The following is a 27,211-nucleotide window of genomic DNA, read 5'->3' as shown; positions in this document are numbered from 1 at the left end:
TGAACGTATCTTCCATAATGGTGCCTGTTCTTTTTATAGGAGAACTGCATGCATGTAAGTAACGTCAGTGGATCAAGAAATTTGTTCAGTGCACCCATCTCTTCTAAGGGCACAGCAGTCCCTGCCATCACATACATGTTTGTGATGTGTTACTTAAAGATAACTAATTAGGGGTTCCTAATTGGAGGTCCTGGTTCTTTGAGGTGTCAAATAATAGAATTTGCCCTGCCATTTTAACACACACACAAAAAAAACAGAGGAAAAAAAAAAGGGAAATGTGCCAAGTGCATTCAACTCTATATAAAAAAAAAACAACAAACCTACATCTATACTTGTAGACAGGGGTAACATTTCATATCAGCTGATGGGGTTCCCCCCTAGATCTTACTTCCTCAAATCCAGCACCGGAGATCCTTTAATCCCACTGCATGGCAGAAAATGCAGAAAACAGATATCCAGCCCACCAACTTTAGTATCGCTAAGAAACTCCACTGATTTTGCTAAAAGCAATGAAATTGTGAGCAAGTTCGCTGGCCACATGCATCGTTCCTCTGGCAAGGGCAGCTGCTGGGCTCCACGGCACCAGCGAGCCTCCACGTGCAGGAAGGAGGAAGCACCCGAGAGCACTTGAGGGAAGCACCAGCTGTTTTATACACAGCTCTCCTGTAAGCTGCAGGCCCGGGACAACTTTGGGGATCACTGCCTACTTAATTCTCCTCTTCCAGGGCTGCAGGCAATCCATCCCAGCCACGCTGCTGAGCTGACTGGGGACAGGGAAAAAGAAAATGCTAAGGCTGCTCATCTGCTTTGCAAACGCGCCATTCTTCATGTTCCCGAGGAAGCCAACAATTGGTTTTGTTGTAGAAATCGCATGGGTTTTCAGAGGAAGAGAGGAGTCACGCACATGACAGCAATAAGCTTTCTTCGCATGCTTAACCTGGTAACTAAGTTAGCCCCCCCTGGGGAGAGTCTAATGTCAGCCACAGAAGGCCAAGGGTAACTTTCAGCTGCTCTATCTTTGGGCCATTAATGCCGGTTGTTAGGTCAAGGCTTCATCCGAAAACACCTACAGCTAAAATTCAAGCGTTTCTGCTAAAACTAAAAGTGGCATATTAAGTGCACCCTGTGGGTTTGGGGAATGTTTCCCAGTCAAACGACGACAAAAAAGTCCTATTTTTTTCCATGCCTACCCAAGGAAAGAGCAGTCACTCTGCTGATAACCAACCATCTTCTTAATAATATACAGAATATTAACAGCTAGAGTACAATAAAAGTGAGCCCTGACATTTTAATTTATCCTCGGAAAGATTTCTTCTTTCAGTGGAATGACCTGATATTATTGGAGGGCTGAAATCTTTGGTTCTGGGAATGCACTGCCCACAATGTTTTACTGGCTTGATTTCAAATGAAAACAATTATAGTGTAGCGAGGATGTTACCACACAGACATAACACCATTAACTATTTTTGACTTCCAGTGTAAATTCAACCATTATGGGGTTTTAAAAATGTCCTCATTAAATTTTAATGATCTGTTTTAAGGGATTTTTTCCCCCCTGTTAAAATTAAAACCAACTACGCTACATAGCTTTCTCAGTGTGGTGCATTACTCTAAGATCCAAATAAATCTGCAAATCGCAGATCAGTTAATAAAGAGAAACTACCTGGATTATTATAGGTGGGGCTGGTAGCAGTCCCTGTTGTTAATGTTGCCAAGCATTTCCCAATAAAAGATGATGCTTTCAGTTCTTTAGAATGTTGCCAAATACCATCTGAATCAATTGAAAAAGTAAAGTTCAGAGGTAGACACACCTGGTTGCTTTTTTTAAATTATTTTTTCCCCACTCATGATAGGAGAAAGAGCAAAGAAATAAATGAAAAATCTCAGCTGAAGTGACTCAGCTGATTAAAGGATATGTTTCATTTGTATTAACTCCCCCATAAACCTCAATAATTTATTTTTCCATGAATTCAGAATTTCCTTGCTTTACAGCAAGCACTTGAAATTCTGCATGCAGAGGGCTGAGGACTAGGGATGTTTATGTGAACATTCCCATGAAATTTGCCCCAAACTTGCCCAATTCATAAGCTTGATGTAGATTAAAAAGGGGAGAAAAAATACCCATGATTTACATATACTCAGGAGAGACTTGTGAGACTTTTGCTGCTAAAGCTTGTGAAAACCGACTTCACAGCGAGCACGCTGCATCCAGTGATGGGGCAGTGGTTTCCCTCCAGGTGCAGCCGCAACCTCAAGCAGGCTGCCTGGTATCCTCGCTCCCCAGCCCAGGCAATCCCACCTGCCTCGTGAGATTCACCTCTTTCCCACAGTCTCATCCACAGTTGCCCCAAGTGAAAACCACTATGAGACTGTCTGGAAGGTGGAACACCCTGTTTTTGAAGTTTCTGTTTTCATCCCAATGTTCTATTGCCACTGCAAATGAATAAACACAATGAAAGTATATATACTGTACATTACATAGTCTCTCTGCCAGTGTCCGTACGTTTTCCTTCCAGACCTGCCACAAAAATAGGAACTCTTGTTCTTCCATAGATTGCCAGCCATAGCGGAAAACTAAAATCATGGTAACACAGAATGCATTTAAAGTTACCTCTGAAAAGTGCCTTAATTTGGTAGTCTAATAGAACAACACGCTGCAAAAGCAGAATTTGTCAGGAGGACTACATTAGTTGTGCTACTTAAAGAGATGGTGCACTCAAGCTAACAATGGCATAGCGGGTCAGCCTCAAAAATATGACAACAATACATAATTTATCAATCTGGAAACCTTATACTTGAAAGAAGTCTTAGTCTAACCTTTCCATCACTCCAATTGAATTGAAAGACCACCACTGTAACAAGACCACTTAGAAAACCACAGGGGTGGCCTTGATAATAATACACATATCATTGTTGAGGCACAGGAAACTAAACCAGATGGTTTTGCTGAAGAAAGCTCTTTTTTTGGCTTTGTAAAGCCTAAAAACACTAATAGGTCAAACACAAAAGTGGTGAAAAAGAAAGTTAAAGGAAAATTTATGTAAATAAGAAAAAAAAATCTTTTTACAGTTATATTCCCCTCACATAAAGAATGGCCACAAGAAAGTAAAAAGGGGGAAATGGTGTTGGGAGTTTTGAAACAGATCAGGATAGTTTTCTGAAAGGAAAAGGTCTAGCAGCAACACTTACAGTAGGCACTGCTGCTGGAAATCAACACCATATGACATGCGTTAGACAGAACACCTACGTACTGTAATTAAAACCCTCTCCTCGTTTTTATTCTTTAAATATGGAGACAATTCACATCTACTGTAGTAAACTATGTTCTTTCTTGTTTAAACTCTTATGAGCAATCATACCAAACCAAAAGAGAAAAATATCACATCCATGCACCATACATGGATGGAAACGTTTCCACAAAATACGTTTGTGGAAATTGAAAATAATTTTCTTTAACATGGAGATTTGAATGTGTCTGATTCCAAAATCACCCATACACAGAAACATACACGTATACATACATACACATACATATAGGTTGTGTGTGCGTGTTAGTGTGTAAAGCATGTTTGAATTTTCTCGATTATGCTGTAGTTATTTAGAATCACATTATTTTTACAGACATCAGTACTTCAGGAGCCTTATAACCAAACCCCATAAAGGACATGTTTTGGTTTTGTTTTTCTGTAGAGCAGACATCCTCTGCATAACTGAAATTAAGCTGATAGTGCGTTACTCTGCTGGGAATTGCAACTATTTCCAAGTCAAGAAGTCAAATCTAAACTACATGTGCTGAAAGAAATGTATTATACGCTCTTGTTGTGCATCCTTAGTTACCAAAATGTAAGCCTTTATTTGTCACTTAAAAAGCAAAACTTGCACTATCAGTTGTTCTAAAACATTTTCTCTTCATAAGAGAGGCTTTGCCCATATTTTCAGAATCTGAAAGGAGATGTTTGAGAGTTATATCTACATTTTGCTGGCATCCAATCATGCTCTAACTGAAAACAAAACATCATTTAAATATCATCTCTTTCTCTATTTGCATGGGACAATGGAGAAGAAATGTACACAGAGGAGAAGTTCACTATCAGATAATCATTTGTGACAGTTCATTTTGGTACTGCTCAGCAATAGCCTTTGAGAAAATATTTCAAGCCTTGAGTTTGCCAACGGAGTTCATAACTAGACCCAGAGAACTAAAAGAGTGGCAGGAAAAAAACAAGCTGGGATAGTCATTGTCTCTGATACATACACCTCTAGAAAAGATGATGCTTCAGCAAGTATCTGTCAAGAATGTTATGAATGTTGAATAGTTGTTCCAGACAAAGGAGCACAATCTATCAAGCTTTTCTACTAAATGTTCATACAAGCCCCACTCTCACAGTTACTTCACCTAGATGGCAGTGATAAGATAATCAGTGCAGTGGATCGTCACATCCATCAGAGCAGACTGGATATCTTTTTAAGATCGATTTGGCTTAATAGAGCTATTAATTATCCCAGCTCAACCAAGCTGATGGAAAGAAAACATTCTCATTTTGACACACAGAAAATGCTCTTAACTACTTGGATGGCTCAGAAATCTTTACCCCTCATCCTCAGAAATGTCCAGCATTGAAAAACAAAGATTTTAAAATTATTTAAACTATTTAGAATTTTACTTTACTCTTGTGCATAATTTTTTATCTTTAAATGTACTTACAAACATACAAGGAATTCCCTACAACAGAAATGGTAACAGCTGCCTCCAAGGGTCAACCTCTATGTATTAGAATAGTAAAGAAGAACAATCATGAAAGAGCAACCAGTTGATGCAAATTGGAGATTTGAATACAGATGACATTACAGTGCAGGTGATTAGATTTTACTGTCTCAATCTGAACATGCACAAAATGGCTTAAGCAGTAAAAATGACTGTGCAGTATCTTGTGCATTTTGATCATAAATAAAAGTACCAACCAGCACCAGTACCAATAAAAAATATAAATAGGATGGAAAGGCTCCGTTTGAACATTTTCTTAATGTTCTTGGTTGGACTGTACAGAAATAACTTAGTACCTTATTTGTAAACTATTCTCTGAATTATTTTTTTAATGATTTAAATATAAATTAATGAAAGCTGATTGCCATGTATTTGGAATATCAAATGGTTCCCGACTTCACAATGAATTTAAGCCCATGCTTAATTTTAAGCATTTGAGTAGACCACTAAGTAAATGAACTGGAGCCAATCATGAGTCAGTTATGAGTTCTCTTTAATTATTACTTGAAACAGTGCCAGATTTCTATGGAAGGAAAAAGAAAATATTTCTGACCTGTACCAACGCTTAAAGGCTATTAAACTATTACCTTTGCCTTCTTTTTTAAATACTTTTGTGAAATGTATATTGATAGATATACCTACAGCATTCATCAGTGCTACATCTATGACATCCTGCAATAATTAATAAGCGTATACTATGCCAATATACTGGTGATTCGTTGGGATCAGACACAGCTAAAACTGCGATGAGGCAGCAGTTCTCTTCATAGTATTTCTGCTCGCTGGACAACATGGAGGTGTGGACAATGCAATGGCAGATGACAACCTGAGCATCAGCAGATGACAAAATGAGGAGTCTGAAGAAAAAAAGGCCTCACCTGTTGAACTCTAATAAAGATGAACATGCTCTTCTCCCAAACCCGCTTTCCAATGTAGCTATGTCCTACTTTTTGGCTATTCCCTTACAATCTTGCAAATAAATGCACCTACTGCTTCCCCAACAACAACATTTTAGGGTTGCTGTTGCAGATATACTTTCAGGACCATAGCATGTAGGAAGTAAAACACAAAAAATCAGTGATGGACTAATGCACATTTCTTTAATGATCCAAGTTAAATGTTTGTGAGAACCTATAACTATATGAAAGACTCCTAGGTGAATGTCTGAGGGAAAAGTGTATGATGCCTTGTGTTTTGTAAATGCCACAGAAACGAGTCAGACTGTTAAGGCTTGCTGTTGTACTAGCATTTGAAAATACCTAGCAGATGGTTTACTAGAACTTTCTGCAACAAATAAAAGGTATAAATTACTCTCACCAAACAAAAAAAGGACTCAGAAGATTCATATATCTTAAGTGCTGATACATTGTTTTTCCTCTTCCAATTCAGTGGCATTGATCGTCATCTATAACAGCATCCCATGGGACTTGTGCTGGATCACATTTAAGTAAAAATGGAGAAAGGGGAAGTAGGAGGCAGCAGCAATTTCTTCAGATATGTTAGCAGCTACTAACAGAATTTTAGGATCAAACCGATAAGCTGCCCAAAAGTTCGCTGTCTACTCTGTTCTGTTTTGCTGTTTTCAAACGCTGAATGGAAATCTTTCTCGAGTGTTCTATAAAAAACACCAGTTTTTATTCAGCAGCACAGTGCCACTGTACCTGATTCCCAGTTACTGAATATGGCAGTTGAAGTATTAGTTCATAAACCTAATTAAACCCAACTCTTCTCCCCTAATATGAACCTACTTTTAACTCCAAACTTCTGCTTCTACTTTTTAATCACCAGACTTTCTCCACACCACTACATACAGGATATGATCTCTGCATGATGTTAATGAGAGTTTGGTCATCAGCTTTCATGGGATCAGGAACTGACCCATAATGTTTTATAAAACAAAAAAAAAAAAGGAATGTATTTATGGTTTTATTATTATCCCAACTAAGAAAATATAGAGAAAGGAAAGACAGTATATGGTCTAGTCTATACGCACATGTGTTACTTGTATTAATATCCATGGGATTTAAAAATACATATGGAGAGGATAAGATATATCCCTATGTGTTCAGCCACATGCTTAAGGAAGCTCCCCAAATGCTTGTAAATACGATCATGCTTTCTAACATACTATGTATTTATTTGAACAACGTTAAATCTCTAAGCCCTACTTTCCAGCCCATTAAAGCCTCAAATAATTGTTTATTTCCAGTTTAAAGTTACTCTCTTTTTTAGCCATTAGAAGGATGTCTGTAAGCACATTTCCATGATATTTGGGGAATTAGAGAATTGATAATAACTCTCCCATTATCTGAAGGGGTATCTCTCTGGGAAGAGGAATACTCAAGATGAACTATATTTTAGTGAGGAATTCTTTCCAGAAGGTTTTGGGACAGGCCCAAAACATGTTAACTGAAAGGTCTGGAATGCTACTTACACAACAGACATGTGTTCATGTTGTAGACCTCAGACAACTACATTCCTTATGGAGGCCAAAGACTTTGAAAGCTAGCCATTTTTCTGGATAGACTTGTTCTTATTTTCTTTGCTTTTAAAGTTCTGGACACAGGACAAGGGTCCGACCCACTACGCACAAGTGTTATATTCTGAGTTTCCCATATGAAAGAGGTCACTAGATTTCATCTCATGATTTATGATCCGGTGCAAGCCATCTTTGAATGAGATAGCTTGAGATAGATTATGGAATATCCTATCCATTTTAGGAAGGTATGTTGATGTGGTTGCAACTGATCATTTTGTATGGCCCATCTGTAGCTTCCTTTCAGCTGAACCTTGGTAAATGACTTTGTGAGCACTCAGTTATAGCTTTATCAATTAAAAGATGATTGGGATGGTTTACTGGATTAACTACTTCAAATAATATTGAATCCACAAATATAAAGCAGTTTTCATGGCGATGTAGTCAGGACATTTGCGGTTCTCTTGGTACATATAGTACCAATATGTACCATCTTACATGTAAATACAGTGCAGAACCAAAAGCCAAGTTTACAGCTAGCTACTGAAAATCACCTTCTTAGCTTACTTGGCACATTTCTTTTGAGGCAAAGGAAATATAGCTACTTTTTTTTTTTTTTTTTTTTTTTTTAATATTACACAGAACAAAAAATTATGTTGTGGTATCCCCATTTCATTTTCTTGCTATTTCTTTTTGACCATAAACAAGATTTGGAAATTCAGCTTTTACCTGACCTTTTAAATCTCAAATTATGATAAACTCAAACTCAGACTTTTCTTCCTTCTATAGTACTTCATACTTTGTAAAACAGAAAAACAAAACAAACAGTCATCGTCTTTTTAAACTACATCAATGAATGTTGAAGCCAGATCCGGTTTCCCAGCAAGGAATTATTAAAAGACAGAAATAGTCTAATGACCACAGGAAATCTTTAACCACCAAAATGGGGACAAAAGTCTCCTGGGGAAAAGACAATATTTCCTACATGGTCATTCATGTCTCCTTGTAATACAATACAGGGGTATTGTCTGTTTGTCTGCTTAAGCAGATGCACAGAATAAAATTAGAAACAACTCCTGACTACAAAACCATTTCAAATGCTAGATACAGGTATGCAGGTACATGCATGGCAATACTGACATCACTAGTATGCCGTGATATTTTTTTTTAAATGCATAATGAGTTAGACCTTTGATCATTAATATAAACATCATTCTTGCCGCATTATAATAATAAGAGGCCACCAACCTCCTGCAGGATCTTTGACTTCAGGTCATATTGCATCTTGCTGCAATCTTAATATTGGTTATACAAATTGTCAAAACAATAGGAGAAATACTCTAAAATAGATACAGTTTATAGTCAGTCCCCTCCCCCAAGGAATTCTGTACAGGAATGTAAACCCAAAGATTTATTTTTCTGTTCAGGTCATGCCTGGGGTAGACTGCTATGTAACTAAGCCCCCTAGTCAAGAGTTACACAAAGTTAACAGGCCTTTGTAGGCAAAAAAATCCTAAGATAGCCCTCCGTGGATCATGAACTGAGGTTACAGCATTATCCCCACCACAAAGATGATTCAGAATAACGCATGTGGCCCACAGCTTACCTCAACATAGTCCCTGGCATGGCCCCAGTCTCTCTTAGCATCTAGATTACCCAGGCTGAAACAATCCAGCTGTCCAAGGTGAATCTTTGCCACCGATCGGCTAATTTTTCGAGTAACGAAGTTAGCTCCTGGAATAGGAATAAAAGATAGCATCAGTATAATTGCTGTATAATTTGAAAAACTGGCCACAAGAAACACTTTGTTGCTCTGCCCATCACATTTTCTTTCAGTCTTCATTCATTCCCCTCATACTACCTAGACCCATGCCATCATTTATCGTTTGAGTGGGCTAAGACACTTCCAATGCAAGTGTCACATTACCTTCACTTTCACAGCAAACATCTTTCTTTGTGGGACTTCTAAGCATTCCTAATTTGCTGCCTCAGTGTTCAGTCCAGGCATAAAGCCAAAGAAAATCATTCGGAATGTCAGTTCTTAAACACAAGAAGACAGACATCTTAGACCACCCTCACGTTTTTTTGTTGTTGTTGTTGCCATTTCTTTTTTTCATTTTATTTTAAGGAATGCATACTTCCAAATATATTAGTTTATTAATTAAAAAAGTGAGACTATCCAAAAAATGGTAACAGTTAATCACGCCTTACTTTTCCAGCTATCTGGGGTTCTTCATCCACTGATTTCAATGAGATTATGAAACTGTAATTTTACTTTTATCAAAGGCTGTGTATTATTTATGTTATTATTATTTTAATAATAATTTTTATTATTTATTTGTTCACTATATTTCATTGGAAATTTGTGCACCCATTTCTGCTCCCTCTAGAATTGTTTTAAATAATACTTGCTTTTAGTTATTTTCATATCCTGAATTTTAGATTATGACTGCTCTTTCTCTAAAATGTGGTCAACAGTTTCCTCAAAAGCAGAAGGATTTAAATTTAGAGCATGAGTGCAGGCTAAACAAGCCCAATGGCATTTGCACACTAATGGGCCACAAAAATTAAAATTACATGCCTTTTTAATAGCTAAAAAATGTGATTGAGTGGTGACAGATGATACCTCATCCAAATGGAAAGCAGGAAAGTTAGTGAAAATGACTGCACTTGTTAAATGCTCTTAGCAAATTTAAAAAGACCCAAGTAGTGCAGCTTGTACATTCAGTGCATGTGTGTGTGTGTGTGTGTGTTTTTTCTTTTTTCTTACGGAACTCTGCTCTTGAAATATTCATCTGAATATTTTCTGTTTTCTGTCAAAGAAATGCAAGCTGCTGCAAAATTACTAAATGTGAAGTCTGTGTTTCAGGCTCTAAGTGTTGCTGTGAAGTCATAACTATTACAGTATGTTTTTGCATCATTTGACCCTGTCAAATGTAAAAAAAATAAAGAGTATAGTATACCTATCAACATCATATTAAATGAAGCAATTAATAAAATCAGAACTTATCACAGGATTAAGATAGAATTTTAATTTTCTGTCAACTGCTGAACTAATTGAGCATTTGGAATACATCATCATTTTGTGCTTGTTTTTTAAAGAATGAAAATAAAAATAATTCATATTCCCTGAAAAAGTGGTTATATAAAAGGAAGTTTACAAAATAGAGTGATTTGCACAAGTTCATAAATAAAAATATTCTTGGGAGTCTTTTTTAAATCAATGTTTCTCAATAATTGGACAAATGAGAGTCATCTGGCAGGATAAAAGCCCAAGGCATTCTTTCAGACTGCATTCCGCATACTCAGAAGGAGAAATATAATTATCCCAGAGATAAACCAGTGTAAACCCCAGGACCAATACTACGATTCTGCTATTGCAATTCCTGAAAGTTCCCCTGTTTTTGGCTGGACAAGCTTGCAGCAGGAGTGGAATTCAGGCTGAAGAGCAACCAGTGAAAGAATCTCTTTGGTTAGTCTGGCTGGCACTTCTCCAAGGATTTTTTCCTCTTTTTTTTTTTTTTTTTTTTTTTTAATGTTATCAAAGTGTTTTAAGGTCTTCATACAGATTATTATTAATTAATTTAAAATAGATTCAACCTATTACACAAACTGATTCACAGTAGTTCTTAACCTACCAAAGTAATTTCTTAACCTTCCTCACTGAAATAATTTCAGTTATTATTAATATTTGTTAAACAATTGGAGAAGCTTTTTTTTTTTTTTTTTTTATGGATAAAGCATGTGGCTTTATGTTCCAGACTGCAACCGAGTAGCAAGCAAATCTATCAGCTTTCAATGCTACATTCCCATTTGCAGAGAAAGCAGTGAGAGTTCTAATCATCATCTGCATTAAAGCAAGTTTTTTACTGTCAACCTCCACAAATAATGAACATCAGCTTCCATTTTGGAGCAGTCACTTGCTGAACACAAAAAAGAAGTATATTAGGTAATGTGTGAGAGAACTATGAAATCAATTTAACTTGAAATGTATAAAAGTAAGAATGATGCTGTGCATGGAAAAAGAGACTCGTCTGGCACAACGCAACAAATACTAGTAACTGCAGTCTTCTTGCAGAGTCACTGATAACTGGAGAGAAACTATCTTCAAAGATCTTCTCCAAGCAAAATCAGGATACACCTCAAAATGCAGAAATTAAGACAGAGCATCAAGAGTGAAAAAATGAAACCCCTTATTTTCCAGAAATGTTCCAGTAAGGGTTTTGGAAGTGCTTTAGCATTATAGCTGTGGAAGAAAACTACTACTGTTCATTTTGAAACATGGGATTTTTTCTTGCAACCAAGGACTGAATGGCACATTTCAAAAAACATTTAAATTTTATGGTTCATAAATAAAGTTTAAATACCAATTCTCTTCAAACACAGTATCTTAAAATATCCTGTTACATTCATGTTTGATCCCATGCCATTAAATGAACATCATGACTAGAACTTAAGCTGATGCCCACTGGAGTCATACAAAATAGTTAAGGCTGTGTCAGCATTTCCATTATAAAGCCCTCTCCTAGGGGTTTGCAATCAGGCTATAAAATCTTGCCTTGGCCTGAAACTTGGCAGACATAATGTCTCTATCCTCGGGAATGACTATCAAAAGATCTATGTGGATTTCTACAGATACCCTTATATAACTGAATACAAAGTACCTTTTGAGACACTGAAATAGTTATCTTTCTTCTTCTCAGGAGGTATCGAAGACTTAATTTAAATCTTGAACCTCCATGAGCATTTTCCTCCACATAGTGGCAAGTTGGTAACAGTGAGAGTATCAAGAGAGCTGCTGCTGTGTCAATCACTTCATCCTTCGGGTTCATTTTCATCAGCTCTGGATGATGTATCAGCTAAAACGCAGTTACAGCTGCCTAAGGCCTACATTCTTATGCTACCACCACCATCACTTAGTGAGAAAACTAACTTCTACTGGTGGTGAAGAGAGAGATCGGAGTCCCACATTTGTCCCCTGGCTTCGTACCACTTCCTCAGTTCAGAGAGGCTTTGTATTCATTGCTCACACCTCACAGGAATAAACCTTCACATCTGTATTAAACGCATGATGTATTTTGACTTGTTCAAACACTTCCTCAAAATGTGTGAAGCTGGCACTGCTCTGGGAGTTTGCTACCCTACAGTAACCAAGACAAGAGTCATTCTTGCTCCCTCAGTAGGGCTAAGCTGCCTTGCACAGCTACCCTCATTACCTAGGCAGAAAATACATCCAAACCACGATGGGCCAAATTGTGTTGTGTCACACTGCTACTGACAGCACTGGAATTACTGGAGTGCCATAGCAGAGGTCTGGCCAGGCATGGCAAAGGTCTCAATGGTATGTCCTCACATATTGGCAGTTCCTCTGTTGAAGACTGCCTTACAAGATTTTATGTTTTAAAGAGGCCTTAAACATGAGTTTTCATGATATTAACAGCTTTTCAAGAACCTTGGGCATTAGCTTAGGTTTGTTTTCAAAACCCAAGCCCTCCCTCTGAGACCATTAGCATCCCAATAGGAAGCATAAGGTCTGATTTACAAACCCTATTTATCCTAGGCATGATTCTAAGCAAGGATTCCTCATTAAGCAGACCTGATCTGTAAAACACATACCCTGTCAGCAAACCATTATAAGAACAATACTGCAATAAGAAGAAATAGCAGAGGGATAAAGCAATAGCTTGGGCTCTCCAGCCCATTCCTGTCACCTGCCTGGCTCAGGGTTGCTCATCCCTCTAGGATGGATGCTGATTACACCTGGCAAAGACGCAGCTTTGAAAGCTGGGCACACATTTAAAACTAGTGCTTTAGGAAGCACAACCTCAGTGCTACAGTGCTACAGTGCTACAATTCCAAAGCTGTGTGTCCCAAGAGAAAAAAAAAATCCATCTCCCTCCATCAGTACACCTCACTCCTTTTATCAGCACTAGGATTTCACCCTTCCTGTACTTATCAGGAAACTGATGTTTTTTCTCAAGATTCATGGGGTTTACAAGAAGCAGGCAATGGATGAATCGGCTGTTACAGTAACTGTTGTTTTTTGTTTGTTTCTCCAATAACCATAAATTTCCCATCTCTCAAAGCTTAATACGAAATCCAACAGATGACAAACTGTTGTCTAAGAAAAACTGCTGTGTATAACACTGGTTATATCATGCGTAAGAAATATCCATAATTAATCCATGTCATAGAATAACAATCTAATAACATATAATAGCAATGTTTATCAGCTGAGATGCAGTACTAGAACAGTTTATCAAGTTTCCGTAACATCTTTTTCTTCATTTTGCATAAAATATTAAAGTTTTCTGTCTCTAAAGATGCTGGCACAAGAAAAAGGGGATTTTTTTTCCTCTCCTAGTTTCTACAGTTCTGGCATAGACTCTAGTGGGAGCCCAACATGTTCAAACACATTGTGTACCTGGTGCTTCTACTAACCCAGAGGAACATATTTCTTTTAGCATATATGTTGTAAATGATACATTTAATGAGATCATTAAAATATTTTGATTGCCTGAAAATCCACACTGCTCATAATTTCCATTCTATTAGAAGCTTTTCCATTTATTGTGGCAAGCTAAAATTAAAAAGCAAAGTAGCACCCAGTTCTTCTCAGAAAAGAAGTCCAGAGTCTCCTTTAGCTTATACTGATGAAAATCAGTATGAACTATTCTGAAATCAATGGAGTTACGTTAATGTAAACCAGACAAAAAATCAAATTACAGATCTTTAAATTAACCTTCTAGCTTTGAGGTTTAAATGGAAGTTTCAACTGTATCTTAATTGAAACAACTGATAGAATAAAGCAGCTGCTTAGTTGATGTTAAACACAAACCAAAGCATTTGAATTGTCAATCCACTCTCAATTTACAATAGCATCTCACAACAAAAACTGTATTAAGTATAAATATCACTGTTTGGAAAGAAAGGAAATGTTAATGGTGATTTTTTCCTTCCCAGCTAATATCCTACTAATTCTACACAGAAAATTTGGTTAGATTTGAATGAGCTCGCCAGAAAGTCTGCAATCAGATTTTTGCAAAATGAAATATATGTGAAATGAGGGCAAAATGATTCATAAGCAACTCATTGTAAAGTCATGCACTGTATGGGAAACATCTTCCTGATCTGAGTGATAAATCATTTTATTTCCTGAAACATGAGATACAGAGCTTTAATCCTAACATTTTAATCCTATATAGCATAGCTGGAAATATGCTTCATCATAACTTTTCTAACCTCCTTCTCTGTCCTTTAAAATTGTAATATCTTCTTATGATAGTGCATTTCTCAGATTTTCAATACATATATAAAAATACCGTATCTCACACATTTTCAGTAATACATACCCCTAACTATTTTTCAACGGACACATGGGATCTCTAAATATGGAAAAAAAAGTTACTGATAATAGGCTTGTTTTTACAAGTTATTCTTTATTTGTCCTCCTGGGAATAATCATGTAACAATAAAATTCACAGATCACAGACTGAAAGCAACTGTACAATAACAAAATTGTTCCTCCTTATCAAGTGATTCTCATTTGGTATTACTTTAGTATGTGTTATTTCAAGAAAATGAAGTGGCACTCATTCTATTAAATTTGGGAACAAAGACATTCTTTAATATATTGATAGAGATTTTTAACTTTCCAATACCAAAAGTAAAATGTGCTAGTACATGAAAGAACCCTACTTCCCATTTGCACCATCCTTTTTCAATTGGAATTCCTTACATAATGGCAAATGTCCTACCATTATTTAAAAAAATGGGAGACTGAGGCAGAAAGGTAAAGGTGTGCACAGGTAGGAAGCATCAATAGCAGGAGTGCAACACACAGGAAGGCCCTGCTCTTCCAGCCCAAGCGCTCAGGACATTTGGACTGATGAGGGCAATAGGGGGTCATATGAACTTGGCACGGAGGCAACAGAAATTAATGGTTTTCATAATCAGAGGAGAAAATAAGAGTCATTTATCTTGTGAGGAAGGACAAAGTACAGAAACTGGGAGGGAACACAGAAAGAAGGGAAGACTTTCCTTTTTCCCAGAGGGCAGAAAGATGGTGTGAAGCCTACCTGGAGGGGACAACTAGCAGGCACTATAACAGAGGGGCAAGGGATTTACTGATGGCCATGAAAGGATGAGAGTCAGACATGACGTTTGTCAGTAGGTCTCCACACAGCAAAAGCTACATTCCTCAGTGATTTAGTACAGCCAACCGTCCATGCTGGGATCTGTCAGCAGAGCTTTAAAGTCTCCACAACTGTTTTGCATACAAACAGCTATATGTTTTCACCTCTGCACAGAACAATGACAGGATGATTCCTATGACTTCACAGCAGTTTTCTGAAGTGACTATGAAAAAATGACATTTAATTAGGAGTCAATTTGCATGTGTAATGTGGAACACAAAGCTATTAGATTTCACATTCAAAGTGACCTTATTCAAGGATTAAATACACACATCAGATCTATCACATGGGCTTGTTAAAAGGATATGGTGACAAACCAGCAATAATAGCTGGGCACAGAAGTGTTATTTTAGTATATTTCCTCCATATAATTTTTCTTAAATTAAAATATTTTCCCCTCAGGAACTGTACACTGAACAGGAAAAGGTGAGGCATCAAAGATTCTTATAAAGGAAAAACCAAACATTAATACTGAAAACAATATGTAAAAGTGTTATTTCTGTTCCCAAGTTTATGCTCCTAATGGCACTTACATAAACAGAGCAGCGTTTTGCTTACAGAAAACTTAACCTTTTGCTCCAAACTATTCACTTTGATTTCTTAATCACAGTTCATACGCACTACATCTTAAAACAAAGGTAAGTGTATCTAGCCATTCTCATTTATTCACTCATTTAAGATGTATCTTCTGAATTGTACAGCTAATATTTTTGAATTAACCCATTCATTTAAGCTGTCAAAGAATTCGACAAGCCCTTGCATGTATGTGCTATGGGCATGCATGAGTGTGCTTGCCCATCAGCACGGTCTATTATGTTGTTTAGGCGTGTGTAAACAATTGGAGTTAACCAAATTCTTGGCTGATCTGGGGCTACAATAGCTAAAAATGGTTTCAACCAAAAGGAAAATCCAGCCTTTGTACAAAACTGGAATATCATGCAGTCTAAGGCAGCTTGCACAAAAACCTGATTTTAACTTAGCTTGTTAAATAGCCAGAGTTCGGACATCTGTGCCCTCTAAATTTAACACCCTTTCTCCTCCTTTCCCTCTTTCCCCTCCTTCATGCTCCCAGCAACCAGCAGCACATCAAAAAGGTTGTCATTCGATGGCTCAAGCTGAGACATTCAGCCTTTACCCCAGTACTCCCTTGAGAAGAAGCAGGCAAGGCTTTTAAAATTACCTGGTGACACATGACAGACTAATACAGTTTCTTGGACCTTCTGACCTTTGAGGGACTAAGTCTGGTTGGTCCCTCAGCCTCTCCAGGTGTCTGGGACTTATGGTGGGTTACTGTTTAATCAAGGTTTTGCACAGGTCTTGTGTGTCTCTCCGTACACCCACATTAGTGCCAGCTTTTAATGTGCAAATTTCCAAATGTAAAATGTGTCGTTTCACTTCAGGTCAGGGGTAAAAAAAAAAAACAAAAAAAAACAACTTTCATGTACTTCTACAAAAGATAAAAGAGACTGTAATAAGAGCTAGCTTTAATACCAATCACAGTGTCATGTAACTTTGCTGAGTCAGTGCTCATGTATTTTTGTGGAGAGAGAAAAGTGGGCTAGTTACAGACAAATAACTTATTCAAAGCTTTGCTTCCCACACAAACTAATACACAGTCCTGGACGGCTTAGACAAATTCATGATATTCCAAAATCTGTGTACTCCCCTTTTGAGCTTTGTTGCTCAACTTTTTTTTTTTTTTTTTTTTTTTTTTTTTTTTTTCCCCCTTAGGGCTTTCTTCTGAATAGCTTTGTGACAGTGGTAGTCCTCAAGGCACCTTGTAGAAAGCCCTTCATACATTATTTGGTAAATATGTCTCAACTGTCATAACCCACCCTTTTATACAGGTGTCCTGGAGCAGCCAAGAGGGGGTCCTGAAACATTGTCAAACGGTATTGGCAGGGAGCTGTACAGAGCCATGGGCAAAGAGCTCACCCAGAAGTAACAAGGGACTAGGGAGAGCAGGAGGGGAGGCAAGGAAGAAATCTAAGCTCCTGCAAATGCAGGAAATGTATTTTTTTTCTCGTACTTGAAGAGCACACATAAAATACAAGGCACTACACTTCCTTCCATTTTCTGTGTTATGAATAATTGGGCACTCAGCTGGGTTGCAGCAAGAAGTACATCTCTAACACCACTGATGAGCCCAAGAATTCAATGCATAAGTTGCGCTCATCTGCAATTACCATTACAAGGATGAGTTGTTGTTCCAGCTACAGATACCCCTTCAGACTCACAACAGATGTGTTACCAGGAACGCCAGAATGACTCTCAGTGCTTTCAGCTCACCCTGCCTGCCCCAGCTGCCCTGTTTTCCTCAGTTCTGCTTCTGCACAGGGACAAGTGGGCTGCTGAGAACAGAGCAGGACAGCACTGAAGACATGATCTTGGACGAAACCAAAGTAACACTCCTCAAAAGCAGGATTTTAACAATGAACCTCCTTGAAATGCACTTCGAAGTAGTTGTGCAGAGAAAACACCCACACTTTGAAGTAACCCCCAAAACCTATCAGGGTAAGAAGAGAGTGGGAAGGAAGTGCAGAGACAAGTTGACGAGATATCAGGAAGAGTGGAAGCCAAAAAACCAGCATGGTCCTTCTGCTCCTGAAAAACCTGGACATGTTTGGCCAAGCTGTGTTGACCTCCTGCATTCAGAGAGCCAATAAAAACATCGTTTCACCTAGCTGCAATTGCTGCCAGTTGCCTCAACTTACAATAAAAAGTCATGTCCTTATTTCAGAGCAGGCCACGATCACTCTCAGGGGACTGTGGAGTTAAGTAAGGGCTCACAGCTTCCACACCCAAAATCTGAATGGAAAACGTGACCAGGCAGAAGGGCAGCTCTCCCACATGAGAAGATACGTCAGGAGGTTGCATAAAAGCCATTGTTGCAAGCGAACCCCCCACTCTGGGACAAATCCCGGGAATTAAGTTAATTTTCATTTTTAATCAAAAAAGACACTGAGGTGAATAAATAAGACACCTTTTAACTGAGAAAGTTACTTGAACACAGGCATAGAGTAACATTAGAGCAGCTGTTTAAAATGTACGTGCATTTCAATGAATATTCTCTTTTTCTGACTTTGTCACTGATACCGAATCCCACTCTTGCACATTCTTTCCATGTGGGAATAATGTATTTTTAGTGTAATTAATTCTTAAATTAAAGATAAATATGCTATATACATAGAGAACCCAGTTTTCTAGTAAGATGAAGTAGACGCAGAAGATCCACTTCTACCAAGTGCAATTTCACTGAGATCAGATTACTGAAGTTTACAAACAGGAATCCAAACTTAAATATTCCACCACTAACCCGTCCAATTACCACAATAATTTTGCATAAGAAACTGGAAAACAGAGCAGAAATCAGCTGTACAAAACATTTTGAAAGCAATTAAATAACAACAGTGTCTAAACAAAATGTCCATTTTCCAACGTTCAACTTTTTATGCTCACTGCTCTTTAAATATCAGTATTTTTAAGAACACGTCTTCCTTTGTGGACTCCTGAAATTCATTGTTATCCTGTTTTTGTGATATTTCCCATTTAAGTTAGTTTACACTTCCTCTAGGAACAGAAGAGGCAGTCAGATCACCTGCTGTTCTGAGATGCCTACAATACTTAAGCACAATGGGGTGAAACCAGGACAGAAAGTTAGCCCAATTCTGAATTTCCTGGCTTTGTATTTTTAGTGGGACCTTTCACATAATTTTAGCATCCCCATAGGTAGCTGTGCATGGTCTCTGAAACTCTCACATGCACATACAAAAACTCTGTACATGTTCAGGAAGAAAGCTGTAAATTCTAGCTCTAAGAATTAGGACTACGTGCGTCAGTGTTGTTTTTGAAAGCACAATAATACAGTTTCACAAAATTCCTCTGGATTAATTATATATTGTATTTTTTTTCCCAATAAGATTGTGCCCTGTGCAGGTGTAGGATTTGCTCTGGGAGCAGAAACCACTGTCTTGTGAGGAATTAAGCAGAAGTCCTATGGAGTGTGAAGCTCAGCAAAGTAAAGAACTGCAGAAAAAGTAGTTATGGATTCACGGCTCGATCTGATTAATGCTGCTATGGAAAAATGATTTATTCCTTAGTTTCTTCTGCAAATTCTGAAAAGGTGCTCAGCAATTCACTGTGTACTCATTTAATCACTGCCTCAGACTCCTCTGAGTAGCACTCAGATGCAAACAAAAGTTATAGGGGTTTTATTCTTAACATCAACCAAAAAAATAAATGCATCTCATCCTTTTTTCACATCTTATTTTCTCACCTGAAAAAAAGTGGATAAAATACCAAGATTTTACAAGAACCTCACAAAACTAAGTATCTTGGTATTTCTGAAACAACAGGAGAAAAGTATCCTGTAAGAGTCAAAAAGGGGTGAAATCATTCTCAGTGCATGGCCTGAAGAGTGGCCATGAAGGGGCACAGAGCAAGTTTGTTGTCCAAGAACTGCTTTCTTGCCCTTTGGCCCCTGATATTGAACATCTAGTCACCCTGTGCAAGTAATAACAAAGAGGAAGCCAGTGTGGGGAAAAAAAAAAAAAAAAAAAAAAGTGCAAATAACAGCTTTATCAGACCTCACAGGTACAAGTTTGAATTAAGTTTGTGGAGGCACCTTTTATTCACTCATTATGCAATTTTTGAGCTAAGAAAATTTGCAATGTTCCCTTCTTCCCCTTCACAGTCTTCAGGATGTGTTCATATTTACCTCATCGCTTATGCTCACCCGAGTGTTTTTGGATGGTGAAGGAACCTAACTTCTGTGGCCACAGACACAGCCTTCTTCAATTTCCAGCTGCAGTCTAGAACCCAGTTTCAAAACTATACAAAAATGAGTTTTAAAACAGTTCCCAAGTGTACACAGAGCAGTTTGTCTCTCAAAGGATAGTTTATAGAGGGCCTTGAGGAGCAGGGAGGGAAATTGCTGAAATTTAACCCTGAACCCCACGTGAACCCGGGGATCGGGACTGCATATTTTCCACTGTCCTGCCATCTGCTGCTTCACTGCACATGGTAATCTTTGGCAACCCCACTGAGAGCTGCCTGGGCTATGGCTCTGTTCAGACAGGGTGTAGAAAGAAAAGACACTGAGAATGTCATGGCTGGCTGACCAGACTACTGAGATCAGAGAGATTATGCCTCATTTGCTCACCAAGCCCTGCCAAAAGCAACACCATTTAACTGCAGGTACTCAAAACCCAACAGGCATGTTTAAAGGAATTCTAGGCTTAAAAAGAGGACCATTCATAACGTGCATTTGTTGGGGATACTGTAGCTACCACCTTTTGGCAATTATTCACGAGAGTTTTTAAAAGAACGTTTACAATGCCCAGCATTTCAGGTAAAAGTAGTATATCGTAGAAAGTATCATACCTTATTTACAGGACAGATGGACCTGGAAGATGACTCAGTCTTAAAAACCCAGCAAACAGGGAGAAAACATAGCTGTTATTTTAAAACAACTACAGTCTGTTTATCTCCAGGCTGTGAAATGCTGCACAGTATGGGAGTGTGAGGGTTTGGTACTTCTATGCATAACCCTCATATGTCATCTCATGACAAGGGACCTCCCTTGAGCCAGAGCCAAATCTACATTTGCTCCCCAGAGCACCCCCATGTGCTCTGAATGAAGCAGGCAAAGAATCAGCTTTCAGAAACTGGCTTCCCCTGACCACATTCTTCTGGACACAGGCCTCAGCCCTCTCGGTGACAAAGCACCTAATGCTTACCCATGGAATTTACTGACTATTTCAAAATGATGACTGTAAAAGCTAGGGAATATTCAGTGTCTCAATAGTAGTGTCTCAAAACTGCTAAAGAATATTTCTAGAAGAGTGTTAGACCTGCAGGGAAGTTACTGTAGGATACAGAATTCCTGTAGGAGCTAGAATCAAATAATGCTGACTCCAACTACATGTTATTAAGGTATCTTTCCCCCATCCCCTCTGCTCCTGCCAGACACACCAGAAATGAAGATGTAATTATGTATGTGTCTACAACAACATCCAGCCCTATTTCTTCACTCAAATACTGATTTTGGAAATGGCAGTGCCTTCTCTCATCTCTGCTTGGGAAAACAGTCAAAAGCACTTCAGTAAGATAAGCTTCTCTTGGGGCTGCAGAGCTATGGTTGGCAGATGTCAGGGTTGACAAATGTTCTTCTAATTGCAAAGGGACACTACAAAATTGTCCTCTGACTTGGAATAGACAGCCGCTGTCACCCTTTCTTCTTCCCTGCTGCTCTACTGCCTCCACTCTGTCTGCCTCACAGGGAGATCGGAAAAGAGACAGAAAAAGCCACATAAGAGAGGAGGAACAGACATCTCTTTCCCAGCTCCAGCTGTGTTGGAGCCAACAGGCTCCGTTGTTTTGATGATTCCGGGACCTGTAAGTCTCATTTCATCCCTGCATGACAGAAGTGCAAAGCCGAGGTGAGAACGGCTTGCAGACTTACCAGGGGAACTTCTGATCCTGAAGCCATTCCCTCCTAGAAATGGCCCTTTTTTCTCAGACCTGGAATCAAATAATCTCCACCCCAACCTCATGGTAGTAGGCACTGTGTCTCTGTAACCTTCATGGGTCACAAGGGAGTTTTGCTAGCACTAAGCTTTGTAAACAAAAGGCAAGGCAGGAGTAATTTGTTAAAATCGGTAAGGCAAAGAGATCAAACTTGCTTTTTGCAGTGTTTTTCTTTTGATACGAATGCATACCTTGAAAAGAAAATGTTTGATGTAGAAAGCTTCCCACTAATATTCTCAGCTTAAACTGCTTCTTTGCTGGGCTCCACTGAATCAGATCTCTGCTCCTGCTCTCTTTTTTGACTCACAGCCTCAGTGACAGTCAAGAAGCCAGGCAGAGCCACTTCATAAAATGTACTAAATGAAGCAACTTTTAATAACAACAGGGGCTGGCAGGTAGCCATGTTAAAGTAGGAAATACCTAGTAAGAATGTCCTACAGCACTGAAGTTTCTGTTGTTCTCATTACTGTAAAGGAAGAAAATCTCTTTAAATGCTTTTGATTCAAATGATCACTTGACAGAAACGACGGACAAGACAAATGGCTGTAAAACAAGGCAATTGGATTTCCTACTGCTACAATATCTTACTTGGCTCCCATGACACAATTTCTCTGTTATTCTCCCTTGCCATGGTAAAGTAAACTTACAGGCTACCCAGAAAACAGATTAGTATAATCAGTCCTTTATAAATTATATCCCTTCACTCAAGGAAAGCAAATAACTTTGCCTCCTCTATAATAACTGTTTCTAATACTTCATTTATTCTTTAAATTGTTTATAAAACACTTCAACAAAGGTCAAGATGAGAGGGCAACAATAACTGTAGATTAAGGAGACTCTCTAAGTATTTTGCGCCTGTGAGTAAACACTTTGGCAATTGTTATGATACAAGATAGATCTACTAAAAAAAAAAATCTGTTCTATTTATGATTTTCTGGACCATACGTGTTATTCCATCGGAGAGAGATTCCTCATCTTTTCCACAGCTAATTTCAATTCAAATTTAAGCAGCTGCATAGTTGTTTCATGTCACATGCCTCAGGCAAATAATAGATTTAATCATGGTGTCCCCCCCAGAAGAAATCTAGAGGATAGCACGATCTTCTCATGGAGTTTTTCCCAAATCTTGAAGAAGCAGAGGCTTTCCTCCTCAATGACCAACATGTTTACAATAAAGCCCATGGAGTCAGGAATGGGCAAGACTAGGCCATAACAGCAGGGCCACAAAGGACAGGCATGGTTTCACATCTGCATCCAAAAGCATCACCAGCAGGTTGAAAGAAGCGATTCCTCCTCCTCCTCTTTGACACTGGTGAGACCACACCTCACCAGCACTGGAATACAGGGTCAAGTTTGGGTGTAGCCATTACAAGACAAATTTGAAAATACTGGAGGGAGTCTCTGTGGAGGACCACCAGCGGGGCTAGGGGCTGGAGCGCAGGGCACGCAGGAGAGGCTGAAGGAAAGGGACTCCATCAACCTTAAAGAGCCCAGGACTGCTGCCTGTAGGTGCCTAATAGGAGGATGTAGAGAAGATGGAGCCAGTCTCCTCTGAGGTAGCTACTGCACATCTGTGCTAGAGGCAACAGACGCAGCTTGCAACACAGGAAATTCTCTTTAGGTATGAATCAATTTATATTTTCTATAGTGAAGATGGCTAAGCATTGGAATGGGATGGGTGAACAACAGGCTGGGGATCTCCATCCTTGAAGTTATTCAAAACTCGACTAGACAAAGCCTAGAGCAACCTCATTCAACTCTGAAGCTAACCCTGCTTTGAGCAGGGGGGGCTGAACCAGACAAACTCAGAGGTCCCTTCCAACCTAAATTACTTAATGATTCTTGATGCCATGTACCCAAAGGACATCAGCATCCTCAGTGACAATTAATTCACAACCGTTGCTCCTTTCTCAGGAAGAAAGTTAGTACAATGACCTCTTACCCTGCTTAGAAAACTATGTTCTTGCTCTTTCAAAGATTTAAGTAAAGAGGAAATACAAATAAGACTGGAAAATAAAGGACTTATTTTCATGGCAAATATTAAACATTTCCCCGTTATTAAAGGAGGGAGGGAAGGGGCAGGCAAGCAAAAGGGAAACTAGGATAAAAATCTAATTTTAGTAACACAGAAATAGCTTAAAAAAATAAATATGACAGATGGCACTAAATCAGAAAATAAAGCATATGTTCTCTATTATTTAAAACAACGGAGCAAAAAATGATTAAGAATAAAATTTTACCTCATGATTTCATTTTCTTAAAAATGTATGCAAGAACAACAAAAACAGCTTCAGCGAGGATGATAAAAGTCCATGTCTGGTACCTTCTCTCAAAAACTGGCAACACCAAATTCTTATGAAATATACATACAAAATCCCCAAACTCTGTAGAGAAACCCTTTATTGATATTCTCTTCTGGCTTTTAGAGATTTGAGTATGGTTTTTTGTCACATTTCCTCAAATTTCAATTCATTTTTAAAGCCGTAAAATTTTTTGACACCTTCAAAATTCTGTGGCAAGAAATCGTTAACATCACAAACACACCATGAAGTGAAATTCTTTAATTGCTTTGAACCTGTCACTTGGCAAGATGAGAACCAGGGACTATCAAATGAACTGATGAGAGGGAGCATCATTTCCCATCCACCTTCTCCCAGTCACTTTGGATTGCTCGTATTTTTAACACCTCCTACCCCATGGCTGAAGTGTCCTCGTTATATTTAAGGGCATTCCTCACAGTGAAACCTCTTTCATCAAGCTGGTGGCCTTGCTTCACATCTTTTTATTTTCACATTAGATTGTGTGGACATAAAAGCCTGACCTTGTAAATCACTGAGGATACTGGTCTAACCCTGAAATTTTTAAGGCCCCATTTCTTAAGAGAAGTACTTGCCATTTGAGAAAATGGCAAGGAGGTGACTGCAAACATCTTTGTATTGCCAGACTTCAAATGTACTCTCAAACATACCCACTGATGTCATATGGACCACTCTTACACTTAAAAACAAACAAAATCTTAAACATTTTGTTAGAACGTGTAAAGTTTGCTCATGTCTTTCAGGACCGAGCCCTGGAATAACTGCATGCAGTGCTGTGAACTCACATGCAAGCTCGATGTCTTTGAGTGGGATTCCAAAAAGAGGCTGCAGACGGAAAGGGCAACAGTGTCCTTTTGCCAGTGCTGCGGCATGGTTCTCCCCTCTCATCTGTTCTCCCTATGCCCACGCACAGTACTAACAGTGGCCCTGCCATTGTTCTGGAAAAGGGCACTCTATAAGCTCTCTGCAGCATAACCTTTAGAGCTGCTGAGTGTCATGATTGTGCAGATTCTTAATGAAGCTCAACTGTGACACACCAATCGATTTTATCCCACCTTTAGAAGTACACACGGATAAGGTTATATTAAATCTTTAATCCTCATTTTTTTTTGTTTTAAAATAGTTAAATAGTAACATGACAGAAAAAAGTGCTTTTTGGTCACGTTTCTGCATAGCCCATAACAGGCTGCTGAAGAAACCAGTCATATATCACCTAACATCTTACCCACCAACAGAAAACAAACCAAAAAAAAAAACAAACCCTAAGTGATTGAAAAAGAAATAACAATCAAATTGTGAACAATTATACAGAAATAATAAACTTAAACACGACAAAAATATTTGCAGAAGGATTTAAAAGTAGCCAGCACTATAGGCATATCAGCTTACTAAAACGAAGTTAAATTCTCAAGTTATTCTCAAGAGTTTCAATGGAATTCAGTAAACAGTATTTATTCATGACAAAGCATTCTCTTCACGCAGCCTATATGATGACAAGGTTATAAAAATGCAGGTTCGAGATTCAGGTTTGAGGTTGAGATTTTTATATCATCCCTTTTTTTTTAACCTCCATGTTTCCCCGATCTTCTCACAGGCACATCGTCATGCGGATTTAAACAAACACAAACATCCTTCAAACTACTTCAGCCTAATACCAAATCTTTACTGATTATTCCCACATTTTAATCCCAGTAAAATCTTTCCCCTCGAACCAACACATCCCCCCCATTTTGCTTGTTAGTCAGACACAGCAGCACTGTACTGTTGCACGCCAGCCAGGAGGTATGCTAGAGCCCAATAAAGCAGCTTACCCAAGCAGAGTGAAATGCACAATGCAGCTACATAGTGCCCATATATGAAAAAGCTGTTTTTTTTTTTTTTTTCCTCAGAGTCAAACCGAACTGAAATATAAAATTGTTCTAACCTATTTTTTTCTCAAATGGCAAGTGAAACTTCACCGTCACCTGAAGTCTTTGCTGAACCTAATTCAGAACTGAACCAAAACCAAAATACTTTTGATTACAGATCAGAATAATTGTTTAGCAGAAAATTTACCAGAGGAAGTTCCCTTATCGTAAGTACTTTATATTTCAAAATTTTACGTTTTCCAACTTAAACTGATACAGACATACCAATCATTATTGATCTGAAGAAAATGAACTGACTTGAGTCAAAGTCAGATACAAATTAGATCTGATCCAAACCATTTACCAAGTTCTTCACACTTTTACTTTTTTTTTTTTTTTTTTTTTGGTTGGTTGGTTTTTGGGTGTGTGTGTGTGTTTTATTTTTTTCAATTACTGATATTTTTCAAGTATCACAAGTCCATGTTCTTGCACTTCAGGAAACACAATTTTTCTTTCATTTTTAAATTAAATATATTAAACTTAGCAGTTTTCCCCACAAACATTATTTTAGAGTAAAAGGGAAATGAGGCTAAGCAAACACTTCCAGATAACCACTGCCTACATCATTACACAGTTGACTTGTTCTGCTTTTAGAAGCATGGAATTATTACGTCCTCTGAAAAATATTTCTTACCATTACGGTTCTGTCTTGCAAGGACTCTCTATAACACCCATCCTTTCAATATGTACACCTCACTGTCCTTTGAAAAATCTGAATGCTCTTTATTAAATAGCAGGTTTGAAAATCTGACCAGTATTATTCACTTACTGGTAATAACTTTCTTTTTAAAAGCAATAGAACCAGACTTAAGAGTCAGAGTCTGTAAGCATCGAGATGTCTCTGTAAGTGTTTGGAGGATCACAGCTATAAAACTCTCTGTAACAAAAGGCAATAACATTCAAAAGAACTTACTGCATCATATGGCTGCATAAGCATTTATTTCCGGATATGCTACAGAATAGTAAGAGGCATTTGCCTTAATCCAATTCAAGCAGGGGATAATGGGGAAAAAAAGGAAAAA

At 38.2% G+C, this 27,211-nt stretch overlaps 1 protein-coding gene across 1 annotated transcript in view; it reads right to left on the bottom strand.

Moving 5' to 3' along the window:
* Positions 1 to 27,211, bottom strand: part of GMDS (GDP-mannose 4,6-dehydratase) — a 408,222-nt gene that overhangs the window by 215,005 nt on the left and 166,006 nt on the right. The window contains exon 7 of the mRNA XM_035317561.1: positions 8,848 to 8,975. Coding sequence (XP_035173452.1) covers positions 8,848 to 8,975 — 128 coding nt within the window. The remainder of the gene's footprint in view (positions 1 to 8,847; positions 8,976 to 27,211) is intronic.

The sequence above is a fragment of the Oxyura jamaicensis genome, chromosome 2 (genome assembly GCF_011077185.1).
Source record: "Oxyura jamaicensis isolate SHBP4307 breed ruddy duck chromosome 2, BPBGC_Ojam_1.0, whole genome shotgun sequence".
In the NCBI taxonomy this organism is placed as follows: Eukaryota; Metazoa; Chordata; class Aves; order Anseriformes; family Anatidae; genus Oxyura; species Oxyura jamaicensis.
The sequence above is the reverse complement of the archived record's forward strand: the minus strand, read 5'-3'. Positions and strand labels throughout refer to the sequence as shown.